The 20,008-nt window shown below is 40.5% G+C and overlaps 1 protein-coding gene and 1 long non-coding RNA gene across 2 annotated transcripts in view; both read left to right on the top strand.

Moving 5' to 3' along the window:
• The first annotated feature begins 3,726 nt into the window (after positions 1–3,726).
• The window catches only part of ube2d2 (ubiquitin-conjugating enzyme E2D 2 (UBC4/5 homolog, yeast)), a 45,173-nt gene continuing 28,891 nt past the window's right edge, over positions 3,727–20,008 (top strand). The window contains exon 1 of the mRNA XM_043703678.1: positions 3,727–4,090. Coding sequence (XP_043559613.1) covers positions 4,067–4,090 — 24 coding nt within the window. The 5' untranslated portion in view covers positions 3,727–4,066. The remainder of the gene's footprint in view (positions 4,091–20,008) is intronic.
• Positions 12,696–17,653, top strand: LOC122556671. The gene is made up of 3 exons (XR_006313606.1): positions 12,696–13,615; positions 14,783–14,849; positions 16,040–17,653. It is a non-coding gene; the product is annotated as an uncharacterized LOC122556671 (long non-coding RNA).

Here is a 20,008-nt window from a genome sequence, read left to right on the forward strand (position 1 = left end):
ATGCATTGTATGAGGTATTAGAAACAAAACTACAACTGAGAAATTTCACCACTGTTTTGCAACCTTTGCCAGACATCTTTAATTACCTAACCTTTTGTTTTGGTCAGATTCTGTACCTATTAGGATGTCAGTTTTGGATAATGAATTCATCTCAACTTTATGACAGGTGCAGCATCATCAAATGCAAGGTATTGCTTCATATCGACAGTTTATCTCCACTCCAGCCTAAAATCAGAAATGTTTACTGCATTAATATGATAACTAATTATTCTGTACAAGCTAATATAGGTTGTCTAAAAAAAATTTAAAACCAATTAACATCAAACTTTGAACGGAAATCAACTATCAATGAATGTCTGCATTTCTGCTACGGTTTCAGAGGAAAATTTCAGAATGACAAGCAACAGTTGGTCAGCTTGACCAAGATGTTGGACATTCATAATTTCTGGAGCATCATGACAAGGCACTTCCTAACCCCTCACAATCTCCTGTGTAAAACAGTTCCATTTAATTAGATAAAACAAAGGATTTCAGATGCTTAAGATCTGAAACAAACAAAAACAGAAATTGCGGGAAAAACTCAGCAGGTCTGGCAGTATCTATGAAGATAGAAACAGAGTTAATGCTTCACAGCTGAAGAAGGGTCACCAGACTCAAAATGTTAGCTGTGCTTTCCCTGCTAGACCTGTTGAATTTCTTCAGCAATTTCTGTTCTTGTTTGTTCCATTTTATTAGCTTGGGTTGACTTTAACCTCAGATATTAGAAAGGAATGGGCAATGCAGTAAATCATTTGACCATCTAATTTGAATTGGCTCTATCAATTCTAGGATCATAAATATATATAACAGAAAAAAAGTTAGCTGTGAAGCTTTCTAAATAATAAAATTCATATTTACAGCATCCCAATAGAGCATCTCCTTATTTAAGAAAGGATGCCCTGGCACTGGTAGGGGATGCAGAGGAGGTTCACTAGGTTGATTCTGGAGTTGAGGGGGTTGGCTTACGAAGAGAGACTGAGTAGACTGGGATTATATTCATTAGGATTTAGAAGATTATGGGGGGGAGGGGGATCTTATAACATCATATGAAATTATGAAGGGAATAGATAAGATAGAAGTAGAGAGGATGTTTCTGCTGGCAGGTGAAGCTAGGACAAGAGGGCATAGCCTCAAGATTAGAGACAGCAGATATAGGACTTAATTGAGAAGGAACTTCTTCACACAGAGGGTTGTTAATCTATGGAATAACTTGCCTAGTGAAGTAGTTCACACTACTTCAGTAAACGTTTTTAAAGCTAAGGTAGATATTGTCTTGAACAATAAAGGAATTAAGGGATACGGCGAGAGCACGGGTAAGTGGATCGGAGTCTACGAAAAGATCAGCCATGATCTTATTGAATGGCAGAGCAGGCTCTACAGGCTGGACAGACTACTTCTGCTCCTAGTTCGTATGTTCAATAAGGCCCAGATGACAATATATATCTTTAAATATTACCACTGCATATCCAGTATTTCAAATCTAAAGGTTCAGTAAAATGAAAACATATTATAACAATATGGACAATCAAACACAGAGATTCTTTTTTACAACTTAAACAATAGTGCAATGACTGAGCAAAGTGAATATTTCTTCTGTACAGTACAGTGATTGGCAAAGAGTTACATTTGGGTAGTTCATGTTGCACACATGTACTATTCAAGTCTTAAGTGGAGATTTTACACTTGTAACATGTTGGAAATGCTTTCCACAAAACAGAAAGGATACAATGTAAAACAATTCCAATAAACAGCTTGATCATAGATTACTACAAAACAAATAAACAGTATCATTTTATGAAAGCAAAAGCCAATCTTTACAAATAAGTTGTGAAAAAATTAACTTAGGTATTCATAAATTGATACAATCTGCATTGGTTGCATATTTATTGTGCTTACAATAATAAGTGACGCATTCCTGAAGTCTGACTAAGGAGGAGAAAGTGAGGACGACAGGTGCTGGAGATCAGAGTCGAAAAGTTTGGTGCTGGAAAAGCACAGGTGGTTAGGCAGCATCCGAGGAGCAGGAGCATCGACGTTTCCAGCATCAGCTCTTTCATGATGAAGAGCTCATGCTTGAAACGTCGATGCTCCCGCTCCTCGGATGCTGCCTGACCACCTGTGCTTTTCCAGCATCACTTTTCGACACTGAAGTCTGATCAAGGCTACTCTTAATTTTACCAGTTTCTAATTTGCTGATGAGTATTCATTAGCCAAAATTGCCAAGCATAATTCAATAGATGCTAAAATCTTATTTACAGATCTGTGAATATGACTACTTGACAAACTACTTTTGTACAGCTAAGAGCATCACATTGCCCGCCCATGTTTTACGAACTTTGCCAATCCTTGCAAAATGAATTGATAGCTGTGCCCTGAAGTAGAAAACTGTGACGGTCATGAGCAGCACACTGAACGAAGCTGGTTCTAGTCCTCACTTCTCAGGCTGATGGAGTTACACTGAGAACTCATCTCATCCGAAGAAAGAGAGATTCACGGTGATTGCAGCTCCTGCTTCTCACTCGCAAGACGAGACAAACTGACACCAAGCAAAGATGATCCCAGAACTACTTGATGTACCCCATTGTTGATGCTCACACCCCAGGGTGAGATGAACCCATACTGAGTAATCTTACTTCTTCTGACAACCCTCTGTGTCTGATGTACTCTCTCACACTAACTGCCTGAGGAAGGAGCGGGGACTCCAAACGCTTGTGGTTTCAAAATAAACCCGTTAGATTATTAATCACCGGTTAGATTAACCCTTTCGGAGTGAATCTACTGCTGACTCTTCTCACACCCCGGGGACACTGACCTGTTCAGAGTGAACCCAGTGATGACCCTCACTCACTCCACAGGCACACTGGCCCTCTCAGTGAACTCCGTGATGACCCTCACTCTGCCCAGGGACACTGACTCGCTCAGAGTAAACCCCTTGACCCTCACTCACTCACTCCCGAGGGACACTGACCCCTACTCAGAGTGAACCCAGTAATGACCCTCACTCACTGCCCAGGGACACTGACCCTCTCAGAGTGAACCCTATGACCCTCACTCACTCACTCCCGAGGGACACTGACCCGCTCAGAGTGAACCCAGTGATAACCCTCACTCACTCCCTGGGGACACTGACCCACTCAGAGTGAACCCTATGACCCTCACTCACTCACTCCCTGGGGACACTGACCCACTCAGAGTGAACCCAGTAATGACCCTCACTCACTCCACTCCCCAGGGACACTGACTCGCTCAGAATAAACCCCATGACCCTCACTCCCTCCCAAGAGCCACTGACCCTCTCAGAGTGAACCCAGTGATGACCCTCACTCACTCCCTGGGGACACTAACTCCCTCTGTGTGAACCTGCTGCTGGTGGGTTGTCCCTCTTTGCCTCCAGCCGCCGACCTTGACTGCGCCTGCGCGCTGCTGGAGGAGGGGGCGCAGCGTCCAGCGCTCGCGAGAGCTCGGAGACAATCGAGCCGCATCACCTCCCTCGGTGTGGGTCCGCCGCTGACTTCCTTTTCCAGAGGGACAAGGGGGGAGCTGCTTCAAAAGGCGGGGGGGTGGGGTGGTGGTCGTGCAGGCGGGCAGCTGTATTGGGAAATGTCACACACACACACATAAATTCCAGCAGGGTGGGCAGGCAGTGTCTGAAAAGAGAGGGAAAGGGCGGGGGCGGGTATGTGTGTGTGGAAATGAGTGTCTTTCCCCCCTCAGCAGCGCCTCCCCTGCAGCTGGCGGACGGATACACGGGGACTACTTTAAAGCGGCCGGTCCTTTCCTTCTATTTTCTCGGTGTCTCCGAGCGGACTCGGCGGCTTTTCCGGGTTCGCCTTTAAACCCGGCTCTTAGCAGCAGCAGCAGCACATACATACACAGAGAGGGAGTGGGCAAGTACAGCAAACACAGCCCCAGCCCTGGCCCGAAATCTAACCAGAGCAGACCCAGCACCGCACCGCACAGCCCATTTGCACTCCAGTGTAGTCCAGCGCAGCCCGATAATCACAGCTAACGGCCCGGCACTCCTAACATGGCTCTCAAAAGAATCCACAAGGTAATGGGGGAAGCGGCACCCACACCCGCCGTTCATTGTCTCTCTCTCTCTCTCTTTCTCTCTACAGCTCTCGGTTGTTTATTCAAGACGGTACCCCCTGCTCGCCACCACCTTCCCGACCGCAGGGCCCGGCCGACCATCCTCTATCCTCGCCATCCGATTGTTTCCTTCTCTTCCCCACCCCCCCCGACCGCCATTTGCTCTGAGGCCTGCGGTTGTTGGGGTAGGGGGGGAGAGACCAGGCCTCAATGCCAGGCCGCAGTGTACCCGGGTGGAGAGGGGAGGGGGAGGGCGGCTCTGGGTTATCTTTTTGTTGTTGTTGGGGGGAAAGGTGCCCGTTCAACGGTTCGGTTATGTGCAGCTTGCGGGCGGCGGTAGCGAGGCGCAGGGAGGCAGGCAGGCTGGCCCCGAGGCGCTTCCTTTCTCACTCCCACGCCCTAGGGGTTCAGGAGGAAGTGGCGGGGGCCCGGCCACCACCGGGGTGGGGACCGGGGGAAGGTGGGGGTGGTTAGCGGCTGGCCGTGCGGATCCCATCGGGGGGTAGCGGGCCGCGCCGTAATGTCAGAGTGACCCTCAGCCGCCCCCCCAACACCGGAGCTGGGCCTCGGGTCGCAGCGGGAGTTTGTCTCCGGGTCCGATTGGCTAGTCCCGGGCCTACTGCGTTTCTTCACACAAGCCCAGGGCGATGCTGGAGGACTTAAGACCCTGGGGCGCCTATATTTTTCTCTCTCGGTGTTCTTACTCTGGAAGTTGGTTTCTTGCATCCTGTTTCCATGTGCGCTGTTTGTATTCTCTATTAGATTCCTCTCCGAAAAGCAGAATTCAAAATCCCATCTCCGTCCTCACTGTCTCAGTTGATGAGTAGGAACTGGAAGCAATAACTGTAACTTTTAATGAATAATAGGATGAGTTTTTTTTGATGTAACTACAGATGAAAAGATGTTTCTATTCATTGCACAGAGCGTGTGGATTTGCGTTGGATTTGCTAGTTTTCATTGGTGAATCTGAGTCTTTTGATCTGTCTTTTTCTTAGTGAAGAATTAGTACGAAAGAAAAACTTAGATCACATTTAATTTACAGTTGATGTATTATTGTCGTTACTTCCATTATCCACAGTAACGAAGCTTAAGATTTCTGAAAGTTTGATTCATTCTTTTTACTTGAATCTGATTAGTGATGAGTTGTATATTCATAATTGGCATTTTGTAATTGTGCAAGTTGGCATTTGTTTTTAAGATTCTCATTTATGTGGTAAATTTTGATCTTATTACACTGGTTTCTTATGTAATTAAGTTAACCTTTTTGTTAGTCTTTTAAGTCTGTTTACTTTGAAAAGTTTTCTGATTTTTTGGGTCAAATGACCTTCAAGTACATAATGACTACAATGAAAACTTTAAAATGTGACATCCTTGATTTGGATTATGTCTTGTGGGAGCTCTTTATGAATAGTTGACTATTTCTTTAAAATCTGGATGTATCGAGTCTTTGACGTCTCAACATGGGTTGCAATTGTTCAATTAATCAAAAGTTTCTCAATTACTTTTTTAAAAACTGCTTCTTAAATATTTTGACATATAGCAGCACTTACCTGTATTAACTAGCAAGCAGTGCCTTGAATTTATTTTTCATCTTTGCATTTAAGTCTCATGGCTTGAACCTTCCTATCCATACAATCCTTTTGAGAACTCTGAATTACTTTCATTCTGTATTCTTGTGCATCCCTGATTTTTATCTTGCTCCAACATTGACAACTAATGTTTCAGGTCTGTGGAATCTTAAAATTTCCCTTCAATAACCTCTGCACTACTTGATGTAGCTTTTGGCTAATAGTGTGCGTATGAAGCACTATGGCATGCTTTATTACTTTAAAGTCGGTATGTTGAGCAAATTATTTGATTTTTAATAAATTGTTTTCGGAATTAGTCAACTTTTGTGACACTGCATGAGGTCGTACTTTGCTGTGATTTGTCATGTTATTCATCAAGATCATAAGTGCAATGTTAATCACTTTTCGAAAATCTTTTGTTGCAAACTAATTTCAAAGTCAAGCTGCTTTGTTCACTTGCTTTATGAGAAAACATGTTGTTTCTGCTTCAATTGTAATTGTAGTCATGGAGACCCTTAGAAGGGAAACAGACCCTTTGGCCAACTCGTCCATGCTGATCAGATATCCCAACCCAATTTAGTCTCACCTGCCAGCACCTGGTCCATATCCTCCCAAACCTTGCTATTCATATACCCATCCAGATGCTTTTTAAATGTTACAATCGTACTAGCCTCCACCACTTCCTCTGGCAGCTCAGTCCGTACATGTTCCACCCTTTGCATGAAAAAGTTTCCCTTTAGGTCTCTCTTTTATATCTTTCCCCTCTCACCCTAAACCTATGCCCTCTAGTTCTGGACTCCCCCACCCCAGGCAAAATACTTTGTCTATTTATCCTATCCATGCCCCTCATGATTTTATAAACCTCTGAGATACACCCTCGGCCTCCAATGCTCAAGGGAAAACAGCCCCAGCCTATTCAACCTCTCCCGATAGTTCAAATCCTCCAACCATGGCAACATCCTTGTAAATCTTTTCTGAACCCTTTCAAGTTTGAGCATCCTTCCAATAGGAAGGAGATCAGAATTACATGCAATATTCCAAAAGTGGCCTAATCAGTGTCGTGCACGGTTGCAACATGACCTCCCAACTCCCATACTCCATACTCTGACCGTTGAAGAATTCTGGACTTTTTTTTTTACCCGAAGGCAAGTATGCTTTAGGAATGGTGCAGTAAAGGACAGCTAAATTAGTAGTAGTGATTAGACACCTGAGTTTCCATGGGAAACTGTTGAAGCTGGAATTGTTTACTCTGCAAGCGCTGAGGTAATCTGACCGTCTTTTCTGTTGAAGATCTTTTGATGACTGGCACCAAAACATTTAACAAAGTCGCAGGTTCTTGCACATGTAAGCATAATCTTAAACTTGGGTTGGGGGGACATGGTGCCTCGCAACAGTTTTGTTTGTGCTATGTTACAAAGTAGATGGAATGGCCTACAAGGGAATCAGAGGGAGCTGGTTTATGTAACAGGAAAATTGGTTTCTAACCTAACTCGAATTGTTCTCCAGGTAATGATGGATGTTGTGGTATGTATTTCCCTGTCCTTGCAAGCTGGCCAAAGGAACTACAGTGATCTTTTTCTGATTTGTATGTTGCTTTGACATTTGTTCCACTAATTCATGGACGTATTCAGTACTCGCAGAAACAGTACATATTTTGAAATTGTGTTCATTTTTACATCTGATCCCATTCACCCATCACCCTGTACTTGTTGATGTATATTGTGTCCTTGAGTAGCAATGTCACAGATTTTAAAAATTTTCTCTAGTTCAAATTCCTGTACCTCTCCATATCTCTGCAAACTCTTTCAGTCCAACAACTGAGAAATATTTTTCAAATTTGCATCTTTGTTTGTTCACATCAATTGGCTGTTTTCTCTGAAGCTGTAAAGACCATAAGCTCCTAAATTGGCGCACCCCCCTCCCGATGTCTCTCCTCTGCCCCTGTCAGGTACTTGTTCAGAGGTTAGTTTAAACAAGTATTTTGATTGCCTGTCTTAATGTCCTCTTGTGATTCAGTGTTGGATTTTTGTCCAACACCTATGAAGTGTTGCAGTGTAAAAATTCTTATTACAAAAGCAGTTAGCGCTGTAGCCACCTTTTTGGAGTTTAGTTAACAGATGAAGTGTATTTATTTGCAGTGTTTTAAAAATACTTGCTATTGTAGTTAACTAGATTTTATCTGTACATTTTTTTTAGAACAGTATGCAACAGCATCATGTGCTTCACTCAAATGACACATTCTTGTTCCTTTCAACTGTTAGAGACATTCTGATGTACCACAGGTTCTAATTGACATTGTTTAATGTCTCTGTTGTAAGTGTATTACAGAGCACTTGGAATCTGGTGCTGTATGTTCCTGAGATTAATACAACCTGTGTAAGGTAATGATAGTTTGCAAAATTTAACAAGTTGAATTTGGAAATGTATTGTTCTTTTGAGGTGATTGTAACCACTTGGGTGTTCAAGATATGAAGCTGACCATTTGGCCTGTCAAGTCTGGTAGTCTCCACCTGCCCCAAGTTGTCTACTTTCTACATTTATTCTGATTTATTTCTAACCTGATGATTTCTAACTTTAAAAAAATCTGCCTTGCTGTTAATTGAACATCTAAAAATCACATCTGTATGGTTGTCAAACTCAAAAGCAAGTCTAACTTAAAATTTCAATGTTCTTGAACAGTATACGTTTGAAAATTATTGGTGAAAAATCAAATATGAAGTGCTGATCCAAGGAAGTAAATGTTGTCCAAACCTGCCAATAATCTGCACCCACCTGGGAATGGCATGTTGAAATTAACGACCTTTCATTTACAAGTTGGCTGAACAATTACATTTCTAGTAGCCTGCACTACAGATCACTTCATACCCATTGGATCAGCCTGATGAGTTTCTTGGGGGTGTTGTTAAAAAGCAGGTGGAAAGAACATTTATGTAAACAATTTGGATGTGAACATACGTATAGTTAGTAAGTTTGCAGATGACACCAAAATTGGAGGTGTAGTGGACAGCAAAGAAGATTACCCTTAGATTACAGTGGGAATCTTGATCAGATGGAGTTTAATTCAGATAAATGTGAGATGCTGCATTTTGGCAAGGCAAATCGGGGCAGGACTTGTACGCTTAATGGTAAGGTCCGAGGAAGTGCTGCTGAACAAAGACACCTTGGGTTGCAGGTTCATAGTTCCTTGAAAGTGAAGTTGCAGGTAGATAGGATAGTGAAGATGTTGGGTATGCTTTCCTTTTTGGTCAGAGCATTGAGTATAGGAGTTGGGAGGTCATGTCGTTGCTTTACAGGACATTGTAAAGGTCACTTTTGGAATATTGTGTGCATTTCTGGTCTCCCTCATATTGGAAGGATGTTATGAAACTTGAAAGAGTACAGAAAAGATTTACAAGCATTTTGCCAGGGTTGGTGGGTACAATTGCAGCATTTAAAAGGGATCTGAATGGGTATATAAATAGGAAGGGTTTAGTGGGATTTGGGCTAAGTGCTGGCAAATGTGACTAGATTAATTTAGGGTATTTGGTTGGCATGCAAAGTTGGACCGAAGGGTCCGTTTACATGCTGTGCATCTGACTCTATAGTTAAACAAACCTTTTTTCAAGGGTTTATTCCTATATAGTTTCTGAAATTTTACTGACTCAATTACAAAATTTTTTTCCTTTTTTGAAAGTCTCATTACTGGAAAGCTTAATTGACTTCATCCCAAAGCACTTAATGGTAAGATCCTGGGGAGTCTTGCGAATGAGAAGGGTGATAATGGTTCATATTCTTAATTGACATTCAGCAAAATATGTAGATATTGGGAAAGACACATCACTCTTGGCTTGAGAGTCCAGGCTCTGCAGTGTTTGTATACTTGCAGTTTAAAGCTTGTTTTTGTCAAAACCTCTTGAAATGAGGTAATCGCGAGCTAATGATACCTGTTGCACTATGCCTTAATATCAGCCATTGCAAATAGTTGTGAAAGTGGAAATTAAAAGTTTTGCACTATCCATTTTAAATTCTGAAAGTTCGTCTGATATGAAAAGGTTACCTGTGTGCTTGGTGAACTTAATACCAAGTTTCTATTACTGATTTCCTACTGTAGCTGTGATGTTGGGCATCTAGGTTTTTGGAACTGTAATTAATGGTACCTGCATACTTATTCAGCCTCTTTTGCTTTTGGTTCTGTTAACTCTTGAAATTGAAAACTTTGCCTAGAAAATGACGTGGGAAGGTAATCTTTTCTGCAATATGCAACATTTCTACGTTCATGAAGAGAGTTCCTCACTTTAATTCCAAAGTTTGCTGAAATATCAGAAAATTGTGCAGTTGTGTGAAAATATTTGCTAAAGTGTTTCATTGAAGGTCAGGATCAAACCACACTTCGTACCTAATCACTTTTTACTTGCCACCCAGTTGTTGTTCTGCAAGTTGTGGAGAAGATTGTTACTTTGGGAAAACTTCTTTTGAAGCTTCCAAGGTGCATTTGCTTATTTATTGTGGAAATTGAGTTAAAGTTCAACCATCTCCAGTTTGCTTTAATGCCAATATAATCAGATGCTCCCTGCTTACAAGAAAAGCTGTATTCATGATTTGTGGATTTGAGACAACCTGGAATGTAAATGAAGTTATAAGCCATGAATCTTGGATTCTGCTGTTCATGTAAGGTTTACACCTCAAGGTAATGTATCCTTCTTTGATCTGGAATCTGCTGTGGTTGTACTGAAGTCCAGTGGTTTAATCAGAATTGCATCAAATGCAGGTGAATTGACTTGCTCCTGCTTCCATGTTGTCTCTAATCAGTTGGATCCATGCATGAACTCTTGATCCTAGAAATACTCATTGTCATTGATCATAGGCAACTTGCCTGTTTTAATGACAAAAACTGTATTGAAATTGCTGTTTGGATGTCTCATTTGCTTAGAGTGGATTGTTTTCCATAGACTGGAATTCATAACCATACTGAGGGGTCTTACCTGATGCCAAATATCATCTAAAATGCTATTGTGGTTCTGAGTCACTTTGAGAAACTTTGTTAAAGGTATACATTTGGTCTAAACAATTGCCATATAGTTCACATTTTATAAAGAATGGTTTTCATCTTTGGGGATAGAAAGCAAGCTGTCAGATCAATTGGCTGTTTCTTCAACCCAGTTTTCATAATGAATGAAAGGGTGGCTGATTTTTTTTCTTCTTGCCAATTTTCCATCCTTTATGAAATCATGCCTTTTTGTCTTTTTTGGGGGGGTGGTTTGAAGTTAGTCATTACTTTGAGCAGTAGCAGGATCTAGTTTTGGTCTCTTTCAGATCTTGCTAAAAAGAGCACCTGTACCCTGTGCATTCTCGTACTGCTGATTGGACTTTCAATGGCCTTTCTGTCCAGAATATGAAGTGGTAATGTCATGAGAGAAAGAAAGGTGATTTGTTCAGCTGACTTGTCCATGAATGTCTTTAAATCAAACTTAGTATGCTCTTTCCAGGTGAGTACAGATTATTGGCAGGTTTGGAAAGCAATTTTCCCCTTGGATCAACACTTTGTTGAAAATTCAAACAAAGATGTTTTGTGACTTGCTGTTCAGAGCATTGATGCTTTAAGTTGATCTTGCATTTGACAAGTATTCAGATGTTATACTTAAATGCAGGATTGACAGTTCGAAGTTTTTGTTTTCCCTCTAACTTAATTTTGTATGTTTTAATACTTTAAACCAAGGAAAGATGTACTGAAACTCCTAATGAAATAAGGATGCGAGATTTCTGCAGTGTTGAAATGCAGGAAGGCATCCATCCCATTGACTATCAGCCAACTGTCTGAGTAAGACTAGCTCATCCAATTTTCTCCACCCTTGTCCTTGTAGTTTAGCAATTTTTTTTTCTTATGTTTATATATTTCCCTTTTGAAAGCCTGAAATCCAGCTACAAATCATTCAAGTTCTTTGGCTTTTTCATAGTTGCACTTTTGGTTTTAATTTTTAAACAATATTAACTGTTTTTGAGTACCTGGGTACTCAATTTCTTTGTGTCTGGCCTCTAAATGTTTTCATATGCAACAGTTAAAAGGGAAGAACTTCTGTGGCTTTCCAGACATTTTAAAGTTACTGTGTAATCTCACATATCACTTAAAGGGAGCATTGCCTTTAACTTTGATCCATTATATCGTAGACACCAGACTTGTAACTTTCCAGTTGCAAAGACAGATATATTCTGAAGTCCCAAAACACTCATCCGTGTTTATTTTTTCGCTCCTGGTTAAACATGTGACATGTGCTTAAGCCCTATTTGTTTAAAGCACTGCTTTGGTTCCCTTGTGTGCTAGCAAACTTCAAAACTAATTTCTTCAAGCTGGCTTTTCTCTGCATAATATTACCACTCACCTTCCAGTTTAAAAATGCAATATGTTTGGCTGAACCACTCTTTGATAAAGCATTCCAAGTTTTAATAACTTCCTGAACTAGCCATCTCTTTTAAAACCTTTCAGTGAACATTTTGAATTGAATATCCTCCATTGTTCTGGTTTGGGATAAGAAACGTTTCATCATATAACAATACTGTAACTTAAAAATTTCTGACCTTTTATTAAAGGATTGGACACTCTGGAGGCAGGAAACATGTTTCCGCTGATGGGTGAGTGCCGAACCAGAGGACACAGCTTAAAAATACGGGGTAGACCATTTAGGACAGAGAGATGAGGAGAAACTTCTTCACCCAGAGTGTGGTGGTTGTGTGGAATGCTCTGCCCCAGAGGGCAGTGGAGGCCCAGTCTCTGGATTCATTTTAAGAAAGAGTTGGATAGAGCTCTCGAGGATTGTGGAATCAAGGGTTATGGAGATAAGGCAGGAACAGGATACTGATTGAGGATGATCAGCCATGACCATATTGAATGGTGGTGCAGGCTCGAAGGGCAGAATGGCCTACTCCTGCACCTATTGTCTATTGACCTTTTTCGGCTGGGGTGGAAATAGCCAAAGTATCCTGTGTCGTAATTTTTTTCATCCCTGGCATCATATGAATCAGTGCTGTCCAATGTCTTTAATACTTCCTTTATTGGGCTTTCTGGAATATATTCGATGCCTAGTTATGGAAGTCAGTGTGTTTTATTTTATTTTATTGTATGTAAATGAATGAATAAAAATGCAATAGAAAATGCAACGTAAATGAAACCTTTTAGAATTTGAATTGTGTAAGGTGTCATAGGGATAGCTGTATTTTCAGTTGTTTCCTCCTACCCTTGCCAAAAACAAATCGTTCCAATCAGTGACCCAAAGAAGTTAGCATTTTTAAACTTTTCTCCAGGAATGAGAATTTGAAAAGGCTGCAAGATTAGTTGGTGGTATAAGAATTCACTTTATAAGGCACATTAAGCATTAAATGATGTCCAGTGAAGGAACATTGTTGTAAAGTGTCATCTTTGTTTTCAATTCCCTCTGTGGCCTTGCCCCTGCTCTCAAATATCTTCTCATCCCGCAACTGCCCCTGTTACCTGCTGTCATCTAATCTTTCAGTTCCTGAACTTTTACTGTTTCACTGTTGGTAGCTGTACCTATAGCTGCTTGGGCTCTTACGCTCTGGTCATTTGATTGTAATATTTCCTTGTCTGGATGGTTTGTTTGATTATGCTTTGAAATGTGCTGGGATGCTTTAAGTTAGAGGTGTAACATTGATATTTGATGTATTGATGTAAAGTATTGATATTGTAATCTTTGTGGTGTGTTCAAAGAAGCAGTTGAGAACAGAAGTGAAGAATTCCAATACTGAAATGCTCTTTGCAAGTGTCACATGTGCAAAAGCACATGATGATCTGTTTGGTATGTATGTTGGCAGCTGTTCTGTGGTATCTCATAACCGCATGCAGACACGTCAGAGCCCTAAATGCATACTTGCTTCGGTTAATGGTAACCCTTTTTACTCAGGTGGATTTGAGCTCACTGCATGTTAAGGTAATAGATTGCCTTATTCTAGTTGAGCAGTTAACTGCAAATGGAGTGCTACAAATGTGTAGTTTAGGTAAAATAAAAACAAATGTACCAAGCAGTTGTTGAAAACAATCTGTTCTATTTCACTTTGTGTCGAAGAGCTGTTTGCATAAATGGGATATGTCAGTTTGTGCAAAAGCCTTTCTTTCTTTGGCCTATTTTGTGAACTATGCAAGTTGTAGATAAAAAGAATTGCTTCAGAAAAACTAATGAGAAAATTGATTTTTACTTTTGCCTCAAAGATGTACTTGATGTAAAAATAAATCAGGATGCATGTACCAAAGCCATTTGAAAATGTTTGTCTTCACCAATGATCCTTTTAGGGCAATGGTTTATGATTGTGCTTTGACGTATTCCCATTTAAGGAAAGCAATAATAATCTTAACTGAAATTTAACTTGAACATACTCAGCAGTACGATTTCCCTGCTAATTAAAAAAAAGAACTTGCATAAGTTTGGTTATGAGAGAAGGATAAAACAAGTTACAGTATTAGTAGATAGGGCACTAACATTTATGCACCAATTGACTTAAGTTGTGAGAGTTTAAATGTAGCCATAGAATTTTTTTAAAATGTTAATCTGTTCAGTATGTGTAGGTGTGTTTCAAATACGTCAGAGGTGGTAGGTGAGCCTGCCCTCAAGTCCTTCACAACATTCTGGTCAGCCTGCTGGATAATTAACTCTCAGAAAAAACATTTCTTTATAATGTGAATGGAAGGAAAGGGTGAGATCTCACCTTCAAGTAAGAGAATTGGCTTTTTTTTTTGGATGAGCAATGAGATTTGATGGGGGCTGCTGTCGCTAATTTGTTGGGGCTTGGAGCAGGCATCCTGCCAAAGGAGGAAAGAGCTGTTTTAGTGAGGTGACAATCTCCCTGTTGAAGCTGGACTGGAATGGAGAGGCTGCAAGAAGAGAACAACTTAAAACTTGTGAATAAAGGACCACTCGGCTAACTAGGAATAAGGAGTACATGAAATTCCTAAAATAATTAATTATTTACAAATGAATGTGGTATCTTGGTTTGTGTTTAGGAGTTGGGAGGTGGTTTGGGCGATATGTCTGTTGTATTGTAACAAACTTTTTGTCAATTGTTAAATTTAAATCTGATACTAAGATCTGTGAAACTTACAGGTTGTCAATGAGCCAAAATATTCCAGCTTTGTGAACACGATGGAAACATCATTAGCTGAATGTGAAAGTAAGGAGACCATGTTTCAATTGCACAGTATATTAGTAAAACCATGTTTCAAATGTGTGCAGTTTTAGTCTGGTTCAGAGGAGGTTAGTAGGTTGATATCTGCAATGAGTGGGTTGTTTTGAGAATAGATTGGATAATCTAGGTTTATTGAAATACAATATTAGTGATGGATGATTTGAAGTATACAAGATTCTGAATGGCCTTGACAAGGAGGATCAGGAAAATATATTTCCTTGAGTCCAGAACAAAGGGATGTTTTTTTTTAAAAAAGGAAAACGTTTCCCTTTTAGGACATATGTAAATTTTTTCTTCAGGGCTATGAGACTTTAAACTCTGCTTCAGGTGGCAGTGGAGGCAGGTCCACGAAATATTTTTAAGCTAGACGTAGATTCTTAAAGAAGGGAATCTAAGGTCAAGAACGGTACATGACAGTCTAGAAATCAGGTCACAGATCAACCAAGATCTTATGAGAAGTGGAGGCTGGGAGGGTTAAATGTCAACTTTTGTATATATGACCTTATTGGGCTAGAAGGTGTGTGTTTAGGGTGATGGCTTATTTTAATGCACAAGTTTCTGTCAGCTGCTTTGGAAAAATAAAATTTACAAACTTAGGCTGCTTTCGTTGTGCCAGTTTATCTGCTGTGGTATCTAGGAAGTTAATGTTTTCCTTGTGTTGTGGCTTACGTTGAATGGGCAGTTGATAATTATACTTCCAATTCTGTGTCTGAGTCCAAACAATGCACAAGTCAGCACAAATACAAAAGGTATATTACTTTGTAACAGTAATGACTTCTGTGACCTAGTAAGAGTTAATGTGAATGATGAAACACCTGAACATTAAAAAAAAGCCCTTGATATATATTGGGGGCTGAGCTGTGAGAAGGGAGAGGCCTGGTTGCTGAAATCAAAAGTTAAAACTGCAGTTTACTTTGTTTAAATAAACAAGTTTTCCCCTATGCAAAGAAAGAAACATTGAGATTTGGCTAATGTATGACTGTAGACTATATTGTCATTTTTGTCAACCAAGAGGAGAATTCTTCTTAGAGTGAAGTTCATAGGAAGGCCAAATAGAGTAGCTCAAAACTGAGAATTTTACTGGAATATTAAATAGCAGACACAGTTAAGGTGATTAGCAAAAGAATCCTTGTGGTTTGGTGGTGAGAGAAGAATATGATGTTTTCTTTATACAGCAAGTATATGGAATATGCTGCCTGAGAGAGTGAGGAAAGAAGATTCTATATAAGTTTCAGAAGAGAATGGATATGCCTTAAGGGGGCAATATAGGGACATGGAGGAAGAGCAGGGCAATGGAACCAATTGGATAGTTCCCTCTAAGAGCCGGCGCAGCCATCATTGGCACGAGTGGCCTCCTGTGTTCTGAGACTTGATGAGGTAGGTCAATCAGTGTTACTCTTGCATATAGTTGCACTTATGTCATGGAGTTGGGATAAGAACATAAAAAGAAAAAGCGGGGTAGGGCATTCATCACCTTGAGCCTTGTAAGATCGTGGTTGATTTGGCCCAGGCTTCAACTATATCATGTCAGCTCCTTGTAACTCTAACTCCTCAATTTCTAAACTCTACCTACCTCCTCTTTAATATTTTAATCTAGCTTCTGCAACTCTCTCTGGGTTAGAAGATTCCAGACGTTTACTACCCTCTGAGAGAGGTTCCTTCACATCTCTTTAAAATCAATATTCCCTCACTTTGTAATTGTTGTAGTTCAGATTCTCTCAAGTAAAATGTTTTCTCAATCAACCTTGTCAAGATCGGAGTCTTGGATGTTTCAAAAAGATCACCCCTTGTTATAAATTCCAATAAATAAAGGCCTTTTTTAAAATCAACCCTTTCTTCCCAGGAATCAGCTTAATGAATCTGTTTGAAAGACCTCCAAAGCCAGTAATTCCCCATTAAATATGGGAACGACAGTACTCCAGGTGTGCCACACAGTGTACAGTATTAACAAGGCTACTCTATTTTTAAATTTCAATGTCCAAGTAATGAAGGCCAAACTTCCACTGCTTCCATATTTACTTGCTGAATCTCCATGCTGGCTTTGGTTTCTGTACAATATCACCAATTCCTGATGAATTTTTTTGAAGTTTGTTTCCATTAAAATAAGAGTCTGCCTTTTAATTTTTCCTAAGTGTATAACCTCTCTTTCATGTATTCTATCTGCCATATTTTTGCTTGCTTGCTCACCCTATCCATATCCCTTTGCAGATGCCTTATCTCATCACAATATTCCCTCCCATCTATTTTAGTATCCACAAATTTGAATTGATTAGACTCTGGTCCCTCTTCAAAGTCATGCACGTAGATGGTAAATACTGAGATTCGAGTTGGTCCTGTGACATTCCACAGAAAGCTGTGTCTTTCTGAACTGCAAAAGACTTCTTAATCCTGACTGTTTATCACACTAAAGACAATCTTGAAGCCATGCTAATGTTAGCCCCAATACAGAGATCTTGGGCAGTTGCTTTATATGTGGGACGGGGGCATCTTATCAAATGTCATACATTTGTTTTCCCCTTTAGCAACTCTGCTTGTTATCCTCCAAAGAATTCCAGCAAATTTGTCAAATGATTTCTCTATTACAAAGTTGTTTGATTCTGATTGCAATAAGCTTTTTAAAATTGTGCTGCTATAGTTTTCTTTATAAATGGGCTCTGCCTATCATCTTTTTGGGGAATGCTAGCTAGTTTGAAGTTTCCTGTTTTGTCTCCAACCTTCCCTTCAACAGCAACATCACATTAGAGGTGTTCTAATCACTGGAATCCTGTGTATTCTGGAACATTTCAGCCATTCAAACTTTGCTATCTTTGGAGCAATTCTTCAAAAGCACTTGGATGCAGGAGGGGAAGGTAGCTGCGAATATGATTGGTAGATGAAAGTGGGGATGGGAGGGTGGAACGGATAGGTGGGAAGGAAGATGGACAGTTCAATGGGTCAGTGCTGCATTGGAGGCTTGAACCTGGGATAAGGTGTGTGGAGGGAAAATGAGGAAACTGGTGAAATCAACATTGATCCCGTGTGGTTGCAGGGTCCCAAAGCAGAACATAAGGCATTCTTCCTCCAGGTGTCAGGTGACTAGGATTTGGCAGTGGAGGAAGCCCAGGACTTGCATGTTCTTGGCAGAGTGGAAGTGTAGGTGCAGGTTTTGCACTACTTGCGGTGGCAGAGGAAGGTGCAGGGTGGGTTGGTGGAGGGTGTATGGACCTAACAAGGGAGTTGCGGAGGGAAAGGTCTCTGCGGAACGCGGGTGGGGTGGGAAATATATCCCTGGTGATGAGGTCTATTTGTAGATGGCAGAAATGGTAGAGGATGATGTATTGTATTTCATAGCAACAAGGACAGACCCACCCCCACCCCTGCATACAACGCATCATCCTCCGCAACTCAGTCATTCCTGATAAAGAGCTCATGCTGGAAACATTGACTTTCCTGCTCTTTGGATGCTGCCTGACTGGCTGTGCTTTTCCACCAACCCACGTTTCGACTGCTTTAGTTAATTTGTCAAATATCTTGTCATTTGTGGTAGAGACTGTTAAAGACTCTTGCTTCCGTTAGCACCTTGCTTATCTGATATCTTTGAGCTGTTTAGTTAACCCCCCCCCCCAACTAGGAAGACAAAGTATCTGTTTAAATTGTCTGGCATTTTCATATTCCCTGTTATCAATTCCCCAGTCACATACTCCAGCTGTTTGCTTTTCACATGAACCTCGAAGCTCTTGCTTCATACTTTTTTTTTGCCCATTTTCTTTCTTCAATCAATTTTTTCCGTAATAGCTCATTTGACATCTGGTACCTTAAAACAAAGTTGCCAATCCTGTGGCCTGGCATTTATGAATGCCTTCGTTTTTGATTAGATACTCTCCTTGACCACCTTTTTTGTTAACCACAGGTGGTTCATCCTTCCCATTGACTCTTCCTCCTTGACCAGAATAATATTTTACTGGCCATTCTGGAATGTCTACTTAAATTGTTTGCTGCTTATCGACTGACCACTTCCTTAGTCCAATTTTCCTAGCCAACTTCAAAATATCTATCTTCATGCCTCAGTTCTTGCCTTTAATGACACACTTTCAAACCAGCGTTGCCCTCCTCAAACTGAACTTGAATTTATACTGAGTTGTGGTTGCTATCCTCTATAGATCCTTAACAAAGTGATTTTTTTTAAAAAATTGTCCCTCATTCCACATAATTAGATTGAAAGCTCCCTGTTTCTGGGTAGGATGTACAAAGTACCACTCCAAGAAACAATACCTGATATATACTAAAAGTTAGTCTCTCATGTTACCCATGTGTATCTGATTTGTCCAGTTAGTATGTAATTAAAATAATCAGTAACAGTCAGAATACTCTTGCTTCCAGTATTTCCTGTTTTCCGCTCTCTTCTACAGCGAGACAATCCTCTTGGGGGGCCTATAGACGACGCTCACCTATAATTTCTTTCCCTTGCTATTCCTTATTTCGTCACTGATTTCATACTACAGTTATTTGCATCTATACCACTTCACCTTTTACTGATGCCTTCGTTTATTAACAAGGTTACTCCAATTCCTTATTGCCTATTTTTCAAAATATTGAATACAGTTGACTATTGAGTTCCCAGTCCCATTCACCCTGCACCCATATATTACAAAATCCTCTGGTGTTGGGCAGGGGAATCAAGGATTACAGTGCCAGGGCAATAAAGTGGATATGAAGGACGTCTGATCAGCCATGATCTTATTGAATGATGGAGCAGGCTCCAGGAGCTGAATGGTCAACTCCTGTTTCTATTTCTTCTTATTTCTATTCTTGCAACTCTTTCTAAATAAAAATGCAACATGCATGTTCAGGTAAAGAACATTCAGCTTTTAGACTTCATGGTTGTTATTTATGATTACTTCTGACTCTAATTTTTGACACATTCGTTTGCTTCTATTATCTGCCTTTTTTCTGTCTCATTTTGATTATCATTCACCTCTTCACTACCTGCACCTCTGCTGTCTTGTTTCCTTTTGATTTTTTTTTAATTTAAACTTCCTCACTATCAATCTACCCAATCATCTAAAGCCTTAATGGCAGCCTGAGTAATGATTTGTGAGGATGCTGGTGCCAACATGGTTTAAATAAAGGCTGTGACACAGGACAGCTCTCTCTTCCTAGAATTG

This window comes from Chiloscyllium plagiosum, chromosome 14 (genome assembly GCF_004010195.1).
Source record: "Chiloscyllium plagiosum isolate BGI_BamShark_2017 chromosome 14, ASM401019v2, whole genome shotgun sequence".
NCBI classification, from domain to species: Eukaryota; Metazoa; Chordata; class Chondrichthyes; order Orectolobiformes; family Hemiscylliidae; genus Chiloscyllium; species Chiloscyllium plagiosum.